This window comes from Prionailurus bengalensis, chromosome C1 (assembly GCF_016509475.1).
Source record: "Prionailurus bengalensis isolate Pbe53 chromosome C1, Fcat_Pben_1.1_paternal_pri, whole genome shotgun sequence".
NCBI classification, from domain to species: domain Eukaryota; kingdom Metazoa; phylum Chordata; class Mammalia; order Carnivora; family Felidae; genus Prionailurus; species Prionailurus bengalensis.
This window is the reverse complement of record NC_057345.1, coordinates 79,248,465-79,268,396: the sequence shown is the minus strand read 5'-3', so window position 1 is coordinate 79,268,396 and position 19,932 is coordinate 79,248,465. Positions and strand designations below refer to the sequence as shown.

General features: G+C 37.2%; 1 protein-coding gene across 3 annotated transcripts in view; it reads right to left on the bottom strand.

The window, feature by feature from the left end:
* Positions 1-13,729, bottom strand: part of MTF2 (metal response element binding transcription factor 2) — a 77,838-nt gene extending 64,109 nt beyond the window's left edge. The window contains exon 1 of one of the 3 annotated variants that reach the window (XR_006296659.1): positions 13,464-13,728. Coding sequence is in view for 2 of the 3 variants with exons in the window: in XM_043575581.1 (XP_043431516.1) it covers positions 13,464-13,468 (5 nt within the window). In the remaining variant the exon portion in view is untranslated. Of the gene's footprint in view, positions 1-13,463 lie in introns of all 3 variants that reach the window. The other 2 variants (XM_043575581.1, XM_043575578.1) reach the window with 2 other exon arrangements.
* Positions 13,730-19,932: the final 6,203 nt, after the last annotated feature.

Genomic DNA, 19,932 nt, shown 5'->3' with positions numbered 1-19,932 from the left:
GACCTTTAAAAAGACTGTCAAAACAGTTCAATAGGAAAGAAAAGTCTTTTTAACAAATGGTTCAGAGAAATTGGTATTCACATTTTAAAAAAATAAAAAATGAAGCTGGACACCTACCTCACATACAAAAAATGAAATGGACCACAAACTAAATATAAGAGCTAAAACTATATAATTCTTAGAAAAATACACAGGAGTAAAAAAAAAAAAAAAAGAAAAAAAAGAAAAAAAAGAAAAATACACAGGAGTAAATCTGTCACTCTGTATTAGGCAACATTTTCTTAAGTATGACATAAAAGGCACAAGCAAAACAAGAAAAAGAGATATATAAGACTTCATCAGAATTAAAGATATTTGTGTTTCAAAGGACATCATCAAGTGAAAGAACAACCTAAAAGAGCAGGAGAAATTGCAAATAACACACCCAAAAAGGGACTTATCACCATGACACATAAAGAACGCTTACAACTCAATAATGAAAACATAAATAGTCCAATTTTTTTTTATTTTTTGAGAGAGAGATGATGAAAGGGGGACAGAGGATTGGAAGCAGGATCTGTGTTGACAGCGGAGAGCCCAATGTGGGGCTCGAACTCATGTATCATGAGATCATGACCTGAGCTGGTCCAACACTCAACCAACTGAGCCACCCAGGAGCCCCAATAATCCAATCTTTTAAATAGGCAAAGACCTTAATCAACAGTTCTCCAAAGAAGGTGTACAAAAGGCCAATTACTACATGGAAAAGATGCTCAACATCATTAGTCATCAGGGTGATGAATATCAAAACCACAATGAGGTACCACTGCATACCCTAGGATGGTTATAAGCAAAGAGACAGACAAGTATTGGTAAGGATGTAGAAAAACTAGAACCCTCGTAGTTGTTGGTGAAACTGTAAAAGGGTGCAGGCAGGCTCTTTGAAAAAATCTGGCAATTTCTCAAAATGTTAAACACGGAGGTGTCATGTGACCAGCGATTCCACTCCTAGATTTGTATCCAAAACAAATGGAAACACATGTCCACACAAACCCTGTAAATGAACATTCAAAGCAGCACTATTTATAACAGCCAAAAAGTAGAAACAACCCAAATGTCCATCAACTGATGGATGGATTAACAAAATGAATATATGTCCATACAATGAAATATATTTTGGCCATGAAAAAAGAATGAAATACTGATACATGCTGCAACATGGATATAGATGAAAACATTGTGTTAAGTGAAAGAAGCCAGACACAAAAGGCCACATATTATATGATTCTGTTTGTGCGAAATGTCCAGGACTGGCAAAATATAACCAGGAAGTAGTGGTTGCCAGGGACTGGAGGGAGAGAAGGGGGAAATGGGGAATGAATGCTAAGTGGTATGAAATTTCTTAGGGGGTAAAAAAAATGTTCTAAAATTAGACAGTAGTGATAATTACATATTCGGGGGGGGGGAGTAATCATTAAATTGTATACCTTAAAAGGGTGAATTATAATGGCATATGAAATACCTCAATAAACTTTTTTTTTAGTGACTCAAAAGAAGACTTTTTTAACAAGAAGTCATCTTAAGAATACCTTAACCCAATGTATTTCAATTATACTTTCCTTCTTATGTTCCCTTTTTATAAGAATGACATATTAAAAAGCTGCCTTACAAGTGGCATAAAATAAAAACTTTACATGGTAAGTAGTGTTCCACTCTAATTAGCAGGGTTCTTTATTTCTTAGTAATACAACAAATAGTATATCTTGCAACTGATGGCATCTATATTTGATATGATATAGTGTTTCCCATAAAGCTGTAATGAGTACCTTGGCAGGAAATCTTTTTCATTTTATGTAATTATTTTAATGTAAATATTAAGAATATATTCAACCCTAAACTGATGGGTTACTGCTTAGAATGAAGCTAAGTGCATTAAAGTTAACACATATTTGGGGCGCCTGGGTGGCGCAGTCAGTTAAGCATCCGACTTCAGCCAGGTCACGATCTCACGGTTCGTGAGTTCGAGCCCCGCGTCAGGCTCTGGGCTGATGGCTTAGAGCCTGGAGCCTGCTTCCGATTCTGTGTCTCCCTCTCTCTCTGCCCCTCCCCCGTTCATGCTGTCTCTCTCTGTCCCAAAAATAAATAAAAAACATTGAAAAAAAAATTTTTAAAAAGTTAACACATATTAAAAAAATAAATAACAGAGATGATAATAACCCAATATGGCAAGGAATAATGTTGGCAACAAAATTACTTAAGTTAGGAAATATATAGGTCAAGAATATAATCTAAAACCCTTCAAAATATGAAATGCTTTCACAAGCTAACCTCTCTCATACAATCTCATTCTCACTCCTCAATACTCCAATCACAATTAATTATTTCTCATTATTCCTGAAGGATGAGGTCGTCGAGAAACAGACCATAAAGGGCTTTATCTGTAATGGCTGGAATTTATAAACAAGTACTTCTCAATCTTTTTTTCCACTTTGGCCCCAACCTCCTAAAAATCTCCATTAATAACAACAACTTAACAGGGCATTAGTTCTCTTTGGTTTTGTTGCGGCAGTTTTAGTAGATTCCACATGTGAGATCATACAGTATTTGTTGCTCTGTCCGACTTACTTCACCTAGCATGATGCTTTCAAGATCCATCCATGTTACTGCAAATGGTAAGATTTCATTCTTTTTTATGGCTAAATAATATTGCTCTGTACACTTATACAGTATACTCTTATAAGTATACTCTGTATACTTATATACAGTATACAGTATACACTTATAAGTATACTCTGTACACTTATATTTCTTTATCCACTGACCCATCAGTGAACAACTAGGTTGTTTCCCTATGTTGGGTATTGCAAAAAATGCTGTAATGAACATGTGGATGCACATATTTTTTTGAGTTAAGTGTTTTCCGTTTCTTTAAATAAATACCCAGAAGTGGAATTGCTGGATCATTTGGTAGTTCTATGTTTAATTTTTTGAGGAACTCCATACTGTTTTCCATGGTTTTCCATCAACGGTACACAAAGGTTCCCTTTCCCCCCACACCCTCGCCAACATTTGTTATTTCTTGTCTTTGATAACAGCCATTGCAAAAGGTGTGAGGAAAAATTACTTTTAATTAATAATAATAAAAGAAAACTTCCCAAGGCCAAAAGGAAATAGGAATCTTCAAAACAACTATATTTCCAAAATATTGATTTTTAAAAACCTTAAATTCACAGGAAATTGCATAACACTAAAAAACAGAAGAGCACAAGCTTCCAAAGAGAAAATTCAAGTTACCTACAAAAAATCAGACTTATGGAGCACCTGGGTGGCTCAGCCGGTTAAGCATCTGACTTCAGCTAGGGTCATGATCTCACAGTTCAAGAGTTCAAGCCCCACAATGGGCTTTGCGTTGACAGCACAGAACCTGCTTTAGATCCTCTGTCTCCCTCTCTCTGCACCCCCCTCAAAAATAACAAACATTAAAAAAAAAACACCAGACTTATAATTCTATGACTTCTTAAAAGCAACACTGGATTCTAGAAGACAATGGAGTAATGCCTCAAAATTGTGAAACACTTCATGCAAACTAGAATCCTATACCAACCAAATTAAATTTTTAAAAAGGAAAGCATTTAAAATAAGTTTTAAGATGTCAAGCCAAAACTTGAGGGTTTGGCTCTAGCAAAATGACGAAGTACTCTCTAAGAAAGTAAAAAACATGGGATGCAGGAAATAGTGTATCCAACACAAGAGATTAACATAGGGAAGTCCTAGATGACAGCTATGGAAAAGACCTAGAGAGCAACCAATCTGGATTAAAAGGAGAAAGAAGACTCCCAGAGAGAGATGTTTGAGGGAAAAGAAGGATTTAACAAAACTAGACAGTATAAGACAGTAGAAAAATGTATAGACGAGACAAAAGCAGAGATAAAGTATTACAAGAAAGCAACTGCAATCATGGTACTATCTGGCTCTGTAATATACTACTTGGAGAATAATATTAACTTGGTCAAAATAATAAAAAAGCTATTTATTAATTTTCAACCTTTAGAAACAACCTATAAACAAAGCATGGAAAATTACAGTTAAGAATTTTAAGGGGCACCTGGGTGGCTCAGTAAAGCATCCAACTCTTGATTTTGGCTCAGGTCATGATCTCACAGTTTTTTAGTTCAAGCCTTGCATCGGGCTCTGTGCTGGCAACAGGGAGCCTGCTTCAGATTCTGTCTCCCTCTCTGCCCTTCCACCACTGTCTCTCAAAATGTTAAAAAAAAAAAAAAAAAGAACAGAATATTAAAAGTTATCAAATTTTAAAATATACAAGCAAAGTACAGATGACAAAAATTGAGAGATAGAAGGAGGAAGAGAAATGAAGGCAAAGGCAGGGACTTTAATACTCACCTTATAAAGGGGAGAAATAAAATCTAGAGTTGATGGAATAAGAAAAAAACCCTAAGTTTAAAGTTATAAAAGTAACCAACAGAAAAGCCAAAAATTGGAAAGGGGAAAAGAGATATAGGGCATATTTAACAGAATCTTTATCACAGCAAGAAAGCCTTTACACGGCAAGATGTCTAAAATGAATAACAGTGGTGTAAAGGTATGATTTAATATTATAGAGGTAATGACCAGAACAAAGGAACATAACACTTAAAAATTAAAGTACAGGTGCCTGGGTGCTCAGTCGGTTAGGCACCTACTCTTGATTTCAGCTCAGAGCTTGGATCTTGCCATTTGTGGGATTGAGCCCCAAGTCGGGCTCCACACTGATAGCATGGAGCCTGCTTGGGATTTTCTCTCTTCCTCACTCTCTACCTCTCCACCACTCACACTCTGTCCCTCTCTCTCAAAATAAACAAATAAAATTTTTTAAAAAATTAAAGTAATGACTCTTTCTCAAAGCAGGACTCAGGAGGCCTGAAGTCTAGCTGTTCCTTTTAAGCCATTCCCCTTCTGTATTCTTCGGTATTTTTAGTCAAATACATGCATTATTAAAGGAAATTTTCAAGTGTTTAACATAAATTAAAACTACCATTAGAAATAAGATAATGAGAGGTGCCTGGTGGTTCAGGTGGTTAAGTACTCAACTCTTGATTTTGGTTCAAGTCATGATCTCACAGTTCAGTTTGTGAGTTCAAACCTCACACTGACAGCAGAAAGTCTGCTTGGGATTCTCGCTCTCCTCTCTCTCTGCCCTTCCCCCGCTTGTGTGTGTGTGCACATATGTGTGCATGTATGTTCTCTCTCTCTCAAAATAAATTTTAAAAAAAGAAAGAAGACAATTAAACAGGCATTTTTGGTAGCTGTCTGGGTGACATAGATTACCTTTCAAATTTTAATATTTAAATTTTCTACAGAGTGTATGTATATAAAAAAATACATCTTATTGATAAAGCTGTGAATGGGAGCCTAGTAAGTTGAAACTTTTCTCAAAAGTGATGTCAGTGTCATCTGATGTGAAGACAGATTCATTTATAATTAAGTTGGTAGATGTGAAGATAGAACTGGAAGCAGTTCATGTCTGAGAGACACAAATTTTTTCTATGAAGAGACAAAAAATCTGCTTAAGAAGAGGCCAGGAATGCTAAACATCATGTAATGCATGAAACAATCCTAACTCCCTAAAGAAACAGTAGACTACAGTAGCAATCTAAAGGTATGGTCCCTGGGAATCTACAAAGTCTACAAGGTCAAGCTAGTTTTAAAATAATATTAAGAAATTTTATTTGCTTTTTTCACCCTCATTCTCCCCATAAGTTTAGAGTGGGATTTTCTAGAAACTAAATAATATCTGATGATTTCACTCTAAAGACTAAAGGTATGTGAACATGTGTATTCTTGTTTTTATATTTTCTCAGTTTCAATTTCTAATACAGTAAATATTGAGAGAGATAACCCACATAAAAGTTCTTGGGATCCTCAATAGTTAAGAATGTAAAGGGGTCCTGAGTCCAGAAAGTTTGAGAATCACTGCACCAGGACATACTGTAAGACAAACCTAAACATTTTTTAAGTTTATTTATTTTTGAGAAAGAGAGGCGAGCTTGAGAGAGCAGGGGAGGGGCAGAGAGAGGGAGACAGAGGATCTAGAGAGCCCAACACGGGGCTCCACTCTAACTCACGAACCACAACATGACCTGAACCCATGTCAGATGCTTCACTGACTAAGCCACTCAGGCAGCCCCTAAACATTTTTTAATATTTGCAAATAGCCACTTTTGTTTGCTCCTCTCTAACGAGCAGCAATAAAACTCTTAAAACTAAAACTAAAACTAAAATAGCTTCATATTCTTCAGCCTGTTTTTGAGAAACAAAAATCTAAAAGACAGATTTAGACAACTGTCAAAAGTGGAAAAGATTGTGAAACTTAGAGAAAAATAGAAAAAGGGAAACTCAGAAGAAACTCAACTGTGAGAAGGATTCCATCCTCCCTAACAATTCTCATCATTAACCTAAGGGAAAAACACTGCCCATTAACTTTAATTACAATCTAGAATCCTTATTTTAGTTTTATAAAGCACCTGAAAAGTCATCTACTTTCAAGATAATGAAAAAAATCCCTCTTTATAACATCCCTAAAATGATCATCTAGCCTCTCTTTAAACACTTCCCTGAACAGAGAATTTTTCTCTCACAACACCTAAATGCAATTTTTTATTTTATTTTATTTTATTTTATTTTAATTAACATCCAAATTAGTTAGCATATAGTGCAACAATGATTTCAGAAGTAGATTCCTTAGTGCCCCTTACCCATTTAGCTCATCCCCTCCCACAACCCCTCCAGTAACCCTGTTTGTTCTCCATATTTGAGTCTCTTCTGTTTTGTCCCCCTCCCTGTTTTTATATTATTTTTGTTTCCCTTCCCTTACGTTCATCTGTTTTGTCTCTTAAAGTCCTCATGAGTGAAGTCATATGATTTTTGTCTTTCTCTGACTAATTTCACTTGGCATAATACCCTCCAGTTCCATCCACATAATCGCAAATGGCAAGATTTCATTCTTTTTGATTGCCAAGTAATACTCCATTATATATACATATACAACATCTTTATCCATTCATCCATCGATGGACATTTGGGCTCTTTCCATACTTTGGCTATTGTTGATAGTGCTGCTATAAACATGCAGGTGCATGTGTCCCTTTGAGACAGCACACCTGTATCCCTTGGATAAATGCCTAGTAGTGCAATTGCTGGGTCGTAGGGTAGTTCTTTTTTAGTTTTTTGAGGAACCTCCATACTGTTTTCCAGCCTAAATTGCAATTTTATACAACCTGTAACAGTCCACAAGTTCCCCAGACTACAAAGTTCCACTAACTACTTTATTAGCCACCAATTTAAAATATCTTAAGAGTGTGATGAAAACAGTACTAAAATATTTCTCTTTTTCATTTCAAGTATGAAAAATATGCCTATTATTAACTAGTCTTCCCTTTGTACAGCTCTTAGTGATGTCTTAGCAAGAACTGGTAAATTTCTAATCTTGACCCTAGAACAAAATTTAGCATTTCTTAACCCTGGCTACAAAACAAAATCAAGAAAAAAATTTTTTTAAACACAAAAATATACAAAACCCACCCTGAACCTGGAGTTTGGAATCTCTAGGGTATGAGTTCTAAGAAACTGGTTTGGCTGGTTTGGGTTTGGGTTTTTCAGCTCTACAGGTCAATTCTGGTACTTATCAAACATCAATTAGAACTATTAGGACAGATCAGCAATTCATCAAACATCCCAGGGTGTTTTCAGTGCATAGATTCATCATAGGTGGGCGGGTCTCTTGTTCTAAGTAACAAACAACTCTCCTGCAAAATTATTTTCAAATAAATATTATACAATTATATTATACCTAGAGTTTATTAAGTATTTTCTTCTTTATTTTCCTGCTTAACCCTGCAGCAATCCTGTGAGCAATACGGGCAAGTAACATCTCCATTTAATAGGTAAAAAAAAAAAAAAAAAAAAAAAAAAACTAAAGCTGCTGCAGAGTTACCAGATTAAAAGCATATCCTGGGGCGCCCGAGTGGCTCACTCAGTTAAGCGACCTTGATCTCAACTCAGGTCTTAATCTCAGGGTCATGAGTTGAAGCCCCATATTGGGCTCCGTGCTGGGTGTGAAGCCTACTTTAAAAAAAAAAAAAAAAAAAGTATATCCTTATCTTCTGAGTATATATTCAGTACTCTCTCCACTAGACTACTGTCTTCCCATTTCACCAATCCCCCAGCACAACCAAAAAAGTTCTTGAGAGTTTTTTCTGAAATATAAACTTTACTAGCAAGGATGGAGAAAAACCAAAACTCGTATTTGGATTGTTTTCATCACCTGGCTGACTGAAACCAAACAAATTCAACCCATTCTTGCGATGCACGTCCTGTTCCAATTTTTTCCCCTTATTTTTAACTTAACTTTTTTAGTTTGAGATAACTGTAAATTGACACACAGCTGTGAGAAAAAATACATTCCGTGTAACTTATACCCAGTTTGCCCAAACAATAGCATCTTTACAAATCTCAGAATACCAGGGGCGCCTGGGTGGCTCAGTCGGTAAGCGTCCGACTTCGGCTCACATCATGACCTCGCAGTGAGTTCGAGCCCCGCATCAGGCTCTGTGCTGACAGCTCAAAGCCTGAAGCCTGCTCCGGATTCTATGTCTCACTCTCTATCTCCTCCTCCCCCACTCACACTCTGTCTCTCTCTCTCTCTCTCACAAATAAACATTAAAAAAAAAATCTCAGAATATCAGAACCAAAATATTAACATCAAATCGGTCAAGACACTAGTATTTCCATCATCACAAGGATCCCTCGCATTGCCCTGTTCCCCTAATTTTTAAATTCCTGATCTTAGGCATTATTTGGAAGTATATAATCATTAAGCCCTTACTCAATTTTATCCATTCGAAATACCAGAAATATCTTTGGAAGCCATGAAAAGAAACTTTATCTCACAAAGTACTGGTGGTCAGGATTGTTACAACACAAGATTTTTAGGCTACTACTATAACAATATCCCTTGCAGAATGGAATTTTCAAGGTACGACCCCAGTTCTAGCTTTATGAAGCAAAATTTTAAAAAAATTTTTAACTGACATGCATACTTCTTTTTAATTTTAATTTTTTTTAAGAGAACAAACATGAGGGGGGAGGGGCAGGAAAGGGGAGGGAGAGAAAGAAAAAGAGAGAGAGAGAGAGAGAGAAAATCATAAGCAGGTGCCACACTCAGTGCAGAGCCCATCACAGAGCTTGATCCCACAACCCTGGGATAAGGACCTGAGCTCAAATCAAGAGTCAGACACTCAACCAACTGAGCCACTCAGGCGCCCCCTGACATGAACACTTAATGATTCCATTTATATAAAGTTCTAGACAAAATAAATCTAAAGTGAAAAAAAATCAGAAATTGTTGGGGCAGAAAATAGCTAAAAAAGACTACATGTGAGATTTCTGGGAAAAAAGAAATATTCTGTACCCTGATAAGGGTATAGGTTACACAGGTATATCCATTTGTCAAAACTGTACTGGCATTAGGCAGTATTTTCTTAGATATGACATCAAAAGCACAAGCAAAACAAGAAAAAGGGATAAATTAGATTTCATCAAAACTAAAGACTTTTGTGCTTCAAAGTACACCATCAAGTGAAAGAATAACTCAAAGAAAAGGAGAAAATAATTGCAAATCACACACCCAAAAAGGGACTTATCACCAAAACACAAAAAGAACACTTAGAATTCAGTAGTGAAAACATAAATAATCCAATTTTTTAAATGGGCAAAGGACCTTAATCAACAGTTCTCCAAAGGTGTACAAAAGGCCAATTACTACATGGAAAAGATGCTCAACATCATTAGTCATCAGGGTAATGCATACCAAAACCACAATGAGGTACCACTGCACACACACCAGGATGGTTAGAAGCAAAGAGACAGACAAGTATTGATAAGGATGTAGAGAAACTGGAACCCTCATAGTTGTTGGTAAAACTGTAAAAGGGTATAGGCAGGGTCTTTGGAAAACAGCTTGACAATTTCTCAAAATGTTAAACACGGAAGTGTCACGTGACCCAGCGATTCCACCCCTGGATTTGTATCCAAGACAAATGGAAACATGTCCACACAAAACCTGTAAATGAACATTCAAAGCAGCACTGTGTAGCAGCACTACAGCCAAAAAGTAGAAACAACCCAAATGTCCATCAATTGATGGATGTATTAACAAAATGAATATATATCCATACAATGAAATATATTTTGGCCATAAAAAGGAATGAAGTACTAATACATGCTGCAACATGGCTGTAGCCGAAAACACTGTGTTAAGTGAAAGAAGCCAGACATAAAAAGGCCACATATTATATGATTCTGTTAATGTGCAATGTCCAGGACAGGCAAAATATAAACACAGAAAATAGATTAGTGGTTGCCAGGGGTAGTAGGAGGGAATAATGGAAAGTGACTACTTATGGTTACACATTTCCTTTCAGGGCTGGTGAAAATGTTCTGAAATTAGACAATGGTGATGGCTGCACAACTCTATGAATATACTGAAAAATCAGTTAATTGTACCTTAAAAGGGTACATGTGAATTACATACATATAAATACAATATATGCACAACTCAATAAAGCTACTACTTAGAAAGTATACAGTTAATATATGTAAATTTCACCTTTAAAAAGCTTCTTAAAATAATTATGGAGTGGAGTGTGCATAGAAGTATAGATGAAACAAGCATGGATACAAAAAAGTTTGTTATAGTATTCTGTTCACTTTGTATGTTTCCAAATTTTCCTTAATAAAAAACTTTAACTGATGTATAAAAAGTTTTTAAAAAATAAAGTACACTGTATTTTTATTTCCTTTGTTTGACAAAGGAAATAGAATCGAGAAGTTGCTACCTTCTTCATTCTTTTGCAGATAGGACCGAAGACTCCATGTGAGACAAAAATGAAAAGTACTTCATCTTAAAAATGTACAAAGAGAATTTCAATCCTAAGTTTCAAAACAGTTCCTTACTCTTGAGTTCCTGTGGTTTTCATGGTTAATACATGAGACAATTCCTAATAAATGGGTGTAGTAACTCCTAATACTATGCTATCCAGTACAGCAGCCACTAGCTACATACAGCCATTTAAAACTTAGTTTTAATGAATTAAATTATAAATTCAGTATTCCGTCACACCAGTTATATTTCTAGTGTTCAACATCTACACGTGGCTATTGGCTACCATAGTGGATAGAGCAGATATAGATCACTGCCATCAGTGGAGAAAGTTCTATTGAACAGCACTACACTAATACGTAAAAAATATCCACAGGGAAACTTCCACATTCCAACTTAAGGTTGTTGTACTGCATTTTACTGCAATAACCAAATCCTGAAAAACAAGGAAAACAAAGCATAAAAAGATCAACCAAAGAATATCATTCATGGAAGTTTACACTAAAACAGCAGTTAAATTTCACTTTCAGAACCACCCAGCTACAGATGTTGGCCATGACAACTCCTCAGAGGCAAATTTCCCCATCTGTTAAAATAGATTATTACTATACTGCCAGTTTCCTAAAGTCAGATATAAAGATTATGCTGAAATACGAATAAAGCAAATTACCCTTCCAGTCAAGGATCTAATGAAAGGTATAATCAATGACATCAAAGAATTTATGATCCATAGCAAAATACACAGAATAAAATTCCCTTCCAAACTGAGCTTTGAGGCAAACATCATAATTAAAAGGATTATTAAATATATTTTGTTTCATCCAGAAAAGAAGTTTAACTAAATGATTTCTGTACTTCTCGTTCTACAAATGTGTACACATTTCATCCTGATTAGGTATAGATTTCCGTTAATGCCCATTAACATGAATATGCAGTATCAGGAAACAGGTGCACTCTTAATTCAAATATTTGAGAATATTTTTAGTACTTTACAAAAAAGTGGTGAGCAAACTTAAAATGTGAGTTGGAATGTTTTTATATTTAGGACCTAAAAACACAAAAACAAAATTTCACTTTGTATTCCTTCTCAAGCTATCACTGCAAATGGTTGGAGTGTGAATAACATTCTAAATATCAAGAACAGAATACTTTTTTTTAAGAAATTTAAAATCAAAATCAACTCTTTCCTTGCCAAGACTACTGGGCACCTAAAGCTCTTAGTCAAAATGGCTCCGTGTAAAGCATTTTCAAGCTTTTGAAAAGGTCACTTAAGAATGCAAGTACATTTTATTTTATCCTCATAAAATTCTTTTAAATTCAGTCTTTGCAATCCACTGCTCCCCTCCCAAAAGGAATTCTCAAGACAGAATGAAAACCTGGAAACTGAAACCAGCCTGTAGGCAAGGTATACAGAAGAGTCACATGGAATCAATATGAAGGAGAAAGTTACTACTACCGGAGCATCTGGAGTCAAATTAAATCAAGCACTAATTACATATTTCTAGTTCTGTACTGACCTCACATGGAGCTTTCTTACATTATACACAGGCCTACCTAGGTCTGCATATCTGAATTTGTAAGTGGTTCTATCTTTAACCAAAGTTAAATGTTTCAAAGCACAGAATAACATACCATATCCCCTTCCCCATTGTTCACGAACCCTCTCTCTGTTCGTCAAATCACCCCGATAAATCCATCTGTTCCCTCTAGTTGCTTCCAAAGAAAAATTCTAGCAACCAAAGGCACCAGATTGTAAAACACACACTCAGAGTTAAGAGTTCTGGCACTACCAAAATATGTTAAGAAATCTTGGCAAATTAGTTAAAATCCCTTGAACCGTATTACCTCAGTTGTAAACATGAATAATACATATCTACCTCCGAGCAGGGATAGGAGTTAGAATTTATTGTGTGCTCCAAATATAAGGTGTCTTTCCCCCATCTCACACTTTCCCTCCTACTTGTCCCCTTTAAAGCTTTCAGGGTTTGCTTCCAGCCTCCACTTAATTCCTTATCCTCGTTACTCCATCCTGCTCTTCTTACTCTAGCCCCTTACTCCAATTCCATACAATTCCACCACCCTCTGGTTCCAAGCTGCTACTTCCCTTTGCGCCCCCTAAGGTCCCAGGCAGCCCCTTCATTCAGCTCCCCACGTCTCCCTCAGTCCGCATTTCCTAACGGCTCCTCCCCTCGGTTCCCCACCCCCTCATCACCAGGTTCATCCTGCCCCTCCAACCGTCTCCCGCCCCCAGGTTCCTTCCTTCCCCTCCAAACACAGCTTCCCCGTCTCAACGTCTCATCTTGGTCCTCCAACCGACTTCCCCAATGCCTTGTTCGCTCCCTATTTTCTCCAACACCCAACTGAACACTCCATTCTATCCATTCTTTTCAACGTATACATAAACGCAAGGGACCCACATATACACACTAGAGATCCCACCCCCACCTCGATCCTCCATCTTTCCCTTTTATACTTGCTTCCTTTCTTCCTTTTCCCCCCGCCCCCACCTCCTCCGGAAGAGCCTGGTTCCCAGGCCAAGGTCTCTCACCTCATTCGGTCACTTCAGTGGTGCCAACCGCTTCATACAGGAAAAAACAACCAATCACGTCCCCCTGGGCGCTTCCCCTGCGAGTCCAAGTACTTACTGGGCACCCGCCCCACCGGGCACCCCGCACATGCACACGCACAAACCGAGGTCCTGGGGACGAGGGTTGAGAAGAGTGAGCCTTCTTACACCGGCCTCAAACACAGACCACTTCGCTACAGCCCTTCGCCATTTTGGTTTCCCGCGGACTGCCGGTGCATTCTGGGAGCGCGGAGCGACTCTGGTGCCGAATGGCAGCTCTCCAGGGCTGCGAGGGGGCGGGGACTGTGCGGTGAGCGCGGAAGAACACCGCGCCCTGCGTCCCTGGCCGAAGCTGAACAAAGAAGGACTCTTTAACGTAGCAGTGGGGCTAAGTCCTTCCGCCGCCGGCGCTAACACAATAGTGATCGCTGCGCTCCTGGTCGTCGGCTGTCTTAAGTGTTCCTCTCATAAAGAAGAGCGTCGTGTCCAGTCTGCACCGTGCGTGGGTGTGTTTTTTTTTTCCCCTGAAAAATGCGACAGTGATCTCTACATCTTGCCTTGCCAATTTCCTTTCATTACCTTAGATAAGACACGTTTCTTCTATCTTCACTTGAAGCCTGCTGTTCGAATTTCCTTCAGCGAGTAAACCCTGGATGTCAGGATTAAATTTTGCTTGGCGATGCTTGTACAGTCCCAAATTCCTTATCGGGAGCTCCTTGTGTAGAAGATTTTCGAACTTTTTTTTTCCTAGACGTTGAAAGGTTTTTCGGTGTATCTGCTTTGCAATCATTCCTAATTATGATGAAATCTGAGAATATCCTGTACAAAGTGACTTATTTTAGGAATACAGAACTTTTTTACACTAGGGCAGATCCATAGCCTGCCAGTATCCTGCTGCCGACGGGAGTCCCAAGTGACAAACTGAAAGTGTGCATGCTTGTCTCTGAGTTACGCTTACATACAACCTAGCTCCCCTTTAGTAGCCACCTGGGTACCTTTGTAACTTTGTCAAAATAATTTAAAAATCATTTTATATTTTTGTCTCATTATATAACAGGAGTAAAATACAAGGACAAATTAATATCTATTTTTTCCTCTCTGAAAAAGTACCTCTTGGGCCCAAACTCACTTTGCTCATATTTCAAAAGGGATTCCCTCAGCCCATAATCTCAGGATTTGGCTAATAAATATTTAGTCTATCCACACCATTCAGTAGCCACACCTTCCATACCTTTGCTTCTCCTAAGTAATAAAATAATTGAATTTAAGTCTGTCTTGCTATGGCCTCTATCAGCTACCTTTCAAGTTTCACTTTCTTTGAATTCTATTATAAAGTAGTCTCTCATAAATTCCTCTTCCATGCCCTTAACACTTTTAGTTGAGAAGAGTTTTGAATTTAAAAAAGTAGATACAGTCCCAAAACGCATAAAGATATTACACCAACAGGTGTATTTATTAGGTGTAGCAAAGCCTAATCATAGAACATCAATTCTGAAGAACATTTTGGTGTAAGCTCTCCCCAATGTCTCTCTCAAGGGGTCAACAAGTCACAGATTTAACATCCTCAGTAGTAATTCAATAGCTCAGAGGCAGTCATTTCAATTACATAAATGCTAATAATTAGAAAATTCTTCCATCTATAAATGTGCTATGCCTTCCTATGAAATTCCCATTTACTAGTTTAACTTTGGCCTCTTTAGCCAAAAGTATTCTAATCCTTTATACATGACAGAGGCAATAATGACTACTAAAAAAAAAAGCATATCATTTTCCTATGTAAATGCACAGGTACAAAAGTGCATTAATGTAATTTAACAAAACCAGGTTCAGAGAATCAAGGGCACTAAGGGAGCCACAGTAAAATATAAAGAACACCTATAACTGGGGTCTTAGAAATTTCTGTTAACTAACCAACGTGCAATAAATTAAGACTTTACATAGATGTATTATCTAGGTTTACATGTGAGGACAAGGTGAGCCTAGGACCCCCTCTGCCATCTTCCCCAGAAGTCTTGGATTAGGACTTTTTTTTTTTTTAAAGGAGGTAGGAACATTTTTTTATTATTTTTTTTAACATTTATTTATTATTGAGAGACAGAGAGAGACAGAGCGTGAGCAGGGGAGGGGCCGAGAGATGGGGAGACACAGAATCCAAAGCAGGCTCCAGGCTCTGAGCTGTCAGCACACAGCCTGACGCAGGGCTCAAACTCACAGACCGTGAGATCATGACCTGAGCCAAAGTCGGACACTTAACCGAGGAGCCACCAAGGTGCCCCAGGGACATTTTTTTAAATGTTTGTTTATTGTGAGAGACAGAGAAAGAGGAGAAACAGAGACAGAGAGAGGGAGAACAAGCACATACGCGCCCACATGGGGAGGGGGGCGGAGAGAAAATCCCAGGCAGGCTGAACCAGGGCTTGATTTCACCAACCAGTGAGATCATGACCTGAGCTGAGATCAAGAGTCAGATGCTTAACTGACTGAGCCACCTAGGTACCCCAGATTAGGACTATAAAAAGAAATGTCAAGTACCTCAGAAGTACACAGCAACATACCTTTTGCTGTTATTTATTTATGTAATAGTCATTACATAATAGTCATGATCTAGTAGTCATTAGGATTGTTCTGGTTCTCCTTTCTTCCAGACACAGCAAAATTGCACTCTTTTGCATCCTCGAAGTTAGGTATGGCCATGTAACTCACTTTTACCAATGAAATGGGAGAAGTGATCCGTATCACTTCCTGGCAAAAGTTTTAAGAGGCAGAGGCACATCCCCTTCCCCTCTGCTGTGGTGATGATGGAACCATGTGTTGAAATAGAACAACTGTCATTTCAGGTTCCTAAATAACTACAATAAGCAGAAACTAGATGTGCAACCATCACCACAATACAGTTTTAAAACATTTCTACTACCCCCAAAATATTCATTATGCCCATTTGTAATCAATCCCACTGGGAACCCCAGGCAATGTTATCTGCCTCTATATATCCGTCTTTTCTGACCACTTTATATAAATGGACTCCTACAATATAGTCTTTTGATATGGCTTGTTATACTCATCATGATGTTTTTGAAGTTCATACATGTTGTACCACGTGTCTATGGTTCTTCCCTTTGTATTGCTGAATAGTACTCCATTGTATGAATGTACCATGATCATGGTATGAATGTAACTGTCACCAGATGCACATTTGGATTATTTGCAATTTTTAGCTATTATGAGTAATGCTGCTATGAAAATGTGTGTACATCTTTGTGTAGATACTTGTTTTTATTTTTCGTGGATAGATTCCTGCAAGTAGAATTGCTGCATTGTATAGTACATTTGTGTTTAACTTTTTAAGATACTGCAGAACTGTTTTCCAAAATGTGAACAATGTGTGAAGGTTTCAACTTCTCCACATCCTCAGTAATACTTGATATGGTCTATCTTTTTTTTTAATGAAGATTAAGTACTGTAATTGTACTATCTTCAACCTAGCAAAACCTTTCCCCAGTCAAATGTATAATTCTCCTGCCTCTTACGAAATTCCTTCATCATTTTTTACAGACTCTGTCGTCTTTTTGCTAACAGAACTCAGAGCCCTCTCCCCCCCCCACCTCTCTCTCTGTCCCTTCTCTACTACCTAAATGCTGAATGAATGTCATCTTGTTTTTTTAGTCATGTTTCTATTTATACAAAGAATCAAAGAACTATTGGCTCCAGTGGGAGTGAAGTGGTTTCTCATTTTGGTTTCAATTTTTATTTCCCTAATGGTTAATGATGTTGAGCATCTTTTCATGTGCTTATTAGCTAGCAATTCTTATATCTTTGGTGATGCATACATTCATATATTTTACCCATTTTTTAGCCGGGCTGTTTGTCTTCTTATTATCAAGTTACAATAAATCTTTATATATCCTGGATACAAGTCTTTTACCAGATACATTATTTGAAATTATTTGCTCCCACTCTGTGGCTTGTCTTTTCATTTTCTTAATGGTGTCTTTTAAAGCTCAAAAGATTTTTTATTTTTATTAAATGCAATTTTTCGAATGCCATATGCTTTAGATGTTATATCTGAGAACTCTTTGCCTGACACAAGATCACAAACATTTTCTACTATGGCTTTTTTCTAGAAGTTTTATAAGTTAACTCTCACATAGTGTATGATTCATTTGAGTTAATTTTGGGGTACACTATGAGGTATGGGCCTATATTCATATTTTCGCATATGCATACTCAATTGGAGAAATGAAATTTTGTTGTGTGAAGCCACTGTGATTTGGAATTGTCTTCTACCCAGGATATTTTAGTCTATTCTGACTGAAACAACCTAGATATGTTAATATGGAACAGAAGTCAGTAATAGCATTAAACTCTCTAACATATGAGAACCAAAAATAAAAAGTGTGAAAATTTGAGCAGAAAATTCAAATTTAGGGAATTCTCAATATTTAATAGTGAAAAGTAACAGGAAATGTTATAAAATACAATATTTATAAACCTACAAGCTCCCAATCATTAGCTATTATTCCCTCATCGAAAAGGGCTAGAATTTTTAACATTGTTTATGGTGCAGAGGTAGGAACATAAATCATCAGATGAGTCAGAGAGGTCAAAGAAAAACATTCTGTGTCCTTGTAGTTTGCTTTTATAAGTCTGGAAAGGGAAATAGAAGTGAAACAGCAAAAGAAAAATGAATGTTCCATAATAATCAAATCAAAAGGATTTATTAAAATCTCTCCTTTTTATACAAAGCTTTAGTGTCTGTATATAGCAAGAACACTGCTTTTAAATCCAGTTATTTGTTGTAAAAGTGTATACAGTTGACTCTTAAACAATGCATGGTTTAGAGATACCAACCCACCCCCATCCCACACAGTGGGAAATTCATGTATAACTTTTGATTCCCAAAATACTTAACTATTGTTCTTGCTTCGGCAGCACACATACCAGAAAACTTAATTACTATTAGCTCACTGCTAATGGGAACCCTTACCAATAACATAAACAGGTGATTAAAACATACACGTTATGTGTAGTATATACTGTATTGTTACAATAAAGTAAGCTAGAGAAAAGAAAATGTTATTAAGAAAATTATAAGAGAAAATATATTTACAGTACTGTATTGTAGTTATCAAAAAATCTACATATAAGTGGATCTGTGCAGTTCAACCTGTGTTGTTCAAGGGTCAACTGTATAGCAAACTTAGACCCCTCATATAATACACCTTAGCATATGATGTGCCCATTATCAATTTTTTGCCTATCACTTCCAAATTCACTCGTCATCACTTGCTTTGTGAAAATGGACATGGGCCCTTTAAATATTTTTTTCTTCACCAGCTAGCAGTACATTAAGTGTCATCAAAGGTGAATGCTGAAGAGGCCATGCGTTCGTTATAAAGCAGTTTTCCTTCTTTTTTTAAAGTGCATTCTCTGCAGCTTCCTGCAGTGTGCACAGCTTCCCCAGAACTGGGATCCTGTAGAACATACACCTTCCTCAGACTTGTCAAATCGTCTTTTCTCTATCCCAACCCCAGAAGAATTTGCATGTGCTGCCATTAAGTGATATTTGTGCTGTCTTGGCAGTCAAAAATTTAAGGCGAGTGATTGAAAAGTGTATGTGCAGTCAAAATAAATCACTCAAGAGTCATAAGAGCTAGGTTCCAATTCCCATTTGCACATACCTTGCTTATAACACAAGCTGTGGAAGATTAAATTACCAAAATTTGGAGGAGGGGGATGAGAGAGAGAGAGAGACAGAGAGACAGAGAGAGACAGAGAGAGGAAGGGAGTGAGGGAGGGAGATTGAGAGACAGAATTATATCCAATGGTAAGAAAGATTAACCTTCTTATCTATGTTTACACTGTTATTTGGCCCACTGAACATTCAAAGATGTGGACAAGGTAAAAGAGACAGCATGAGGTAAGAGGAAGAGAAACAGAAATAGGAATCCCGGAAGAACACGGACCTCAGTCGCTAGCCAGCCTGTCACTTTATTAGCTGAGTGATCTTGAGCAAGCTCACTGAACTCTCACACAGTCTGAGTTTTGTGTGTGTGTGTGTGAGCTCAGTGGGGAAGCTTAGAATATCAACATTAAGTCTTCATCAAATGGACTAAATAAAACAGTTGTGTAAAAGTGCTTTATTTTTTCTCTTACAGCAAGTATTACATGTTTGACTCCCCTGATTCAACTTCAAGCTCTTTGAGGGTTGGAGGGCATTATTCTTCTTTATTTCCCTGTTCCTAGAAACATCTGGACCACAGGATAGCCCTTACATTAAATAAATTAAAAATGGATATATATTTAACAATGTTAAAGATGTTCTTCTGTATGGGGAGAACTATGCTGTATACTCCTCAGGACAAGATACAAGCATCAATAATACATTATTCACAAAGCAGGCTGGAAGGCTTAGGGTCTGGAGATAGTGATATTAATAAGCAATTAAAACAAA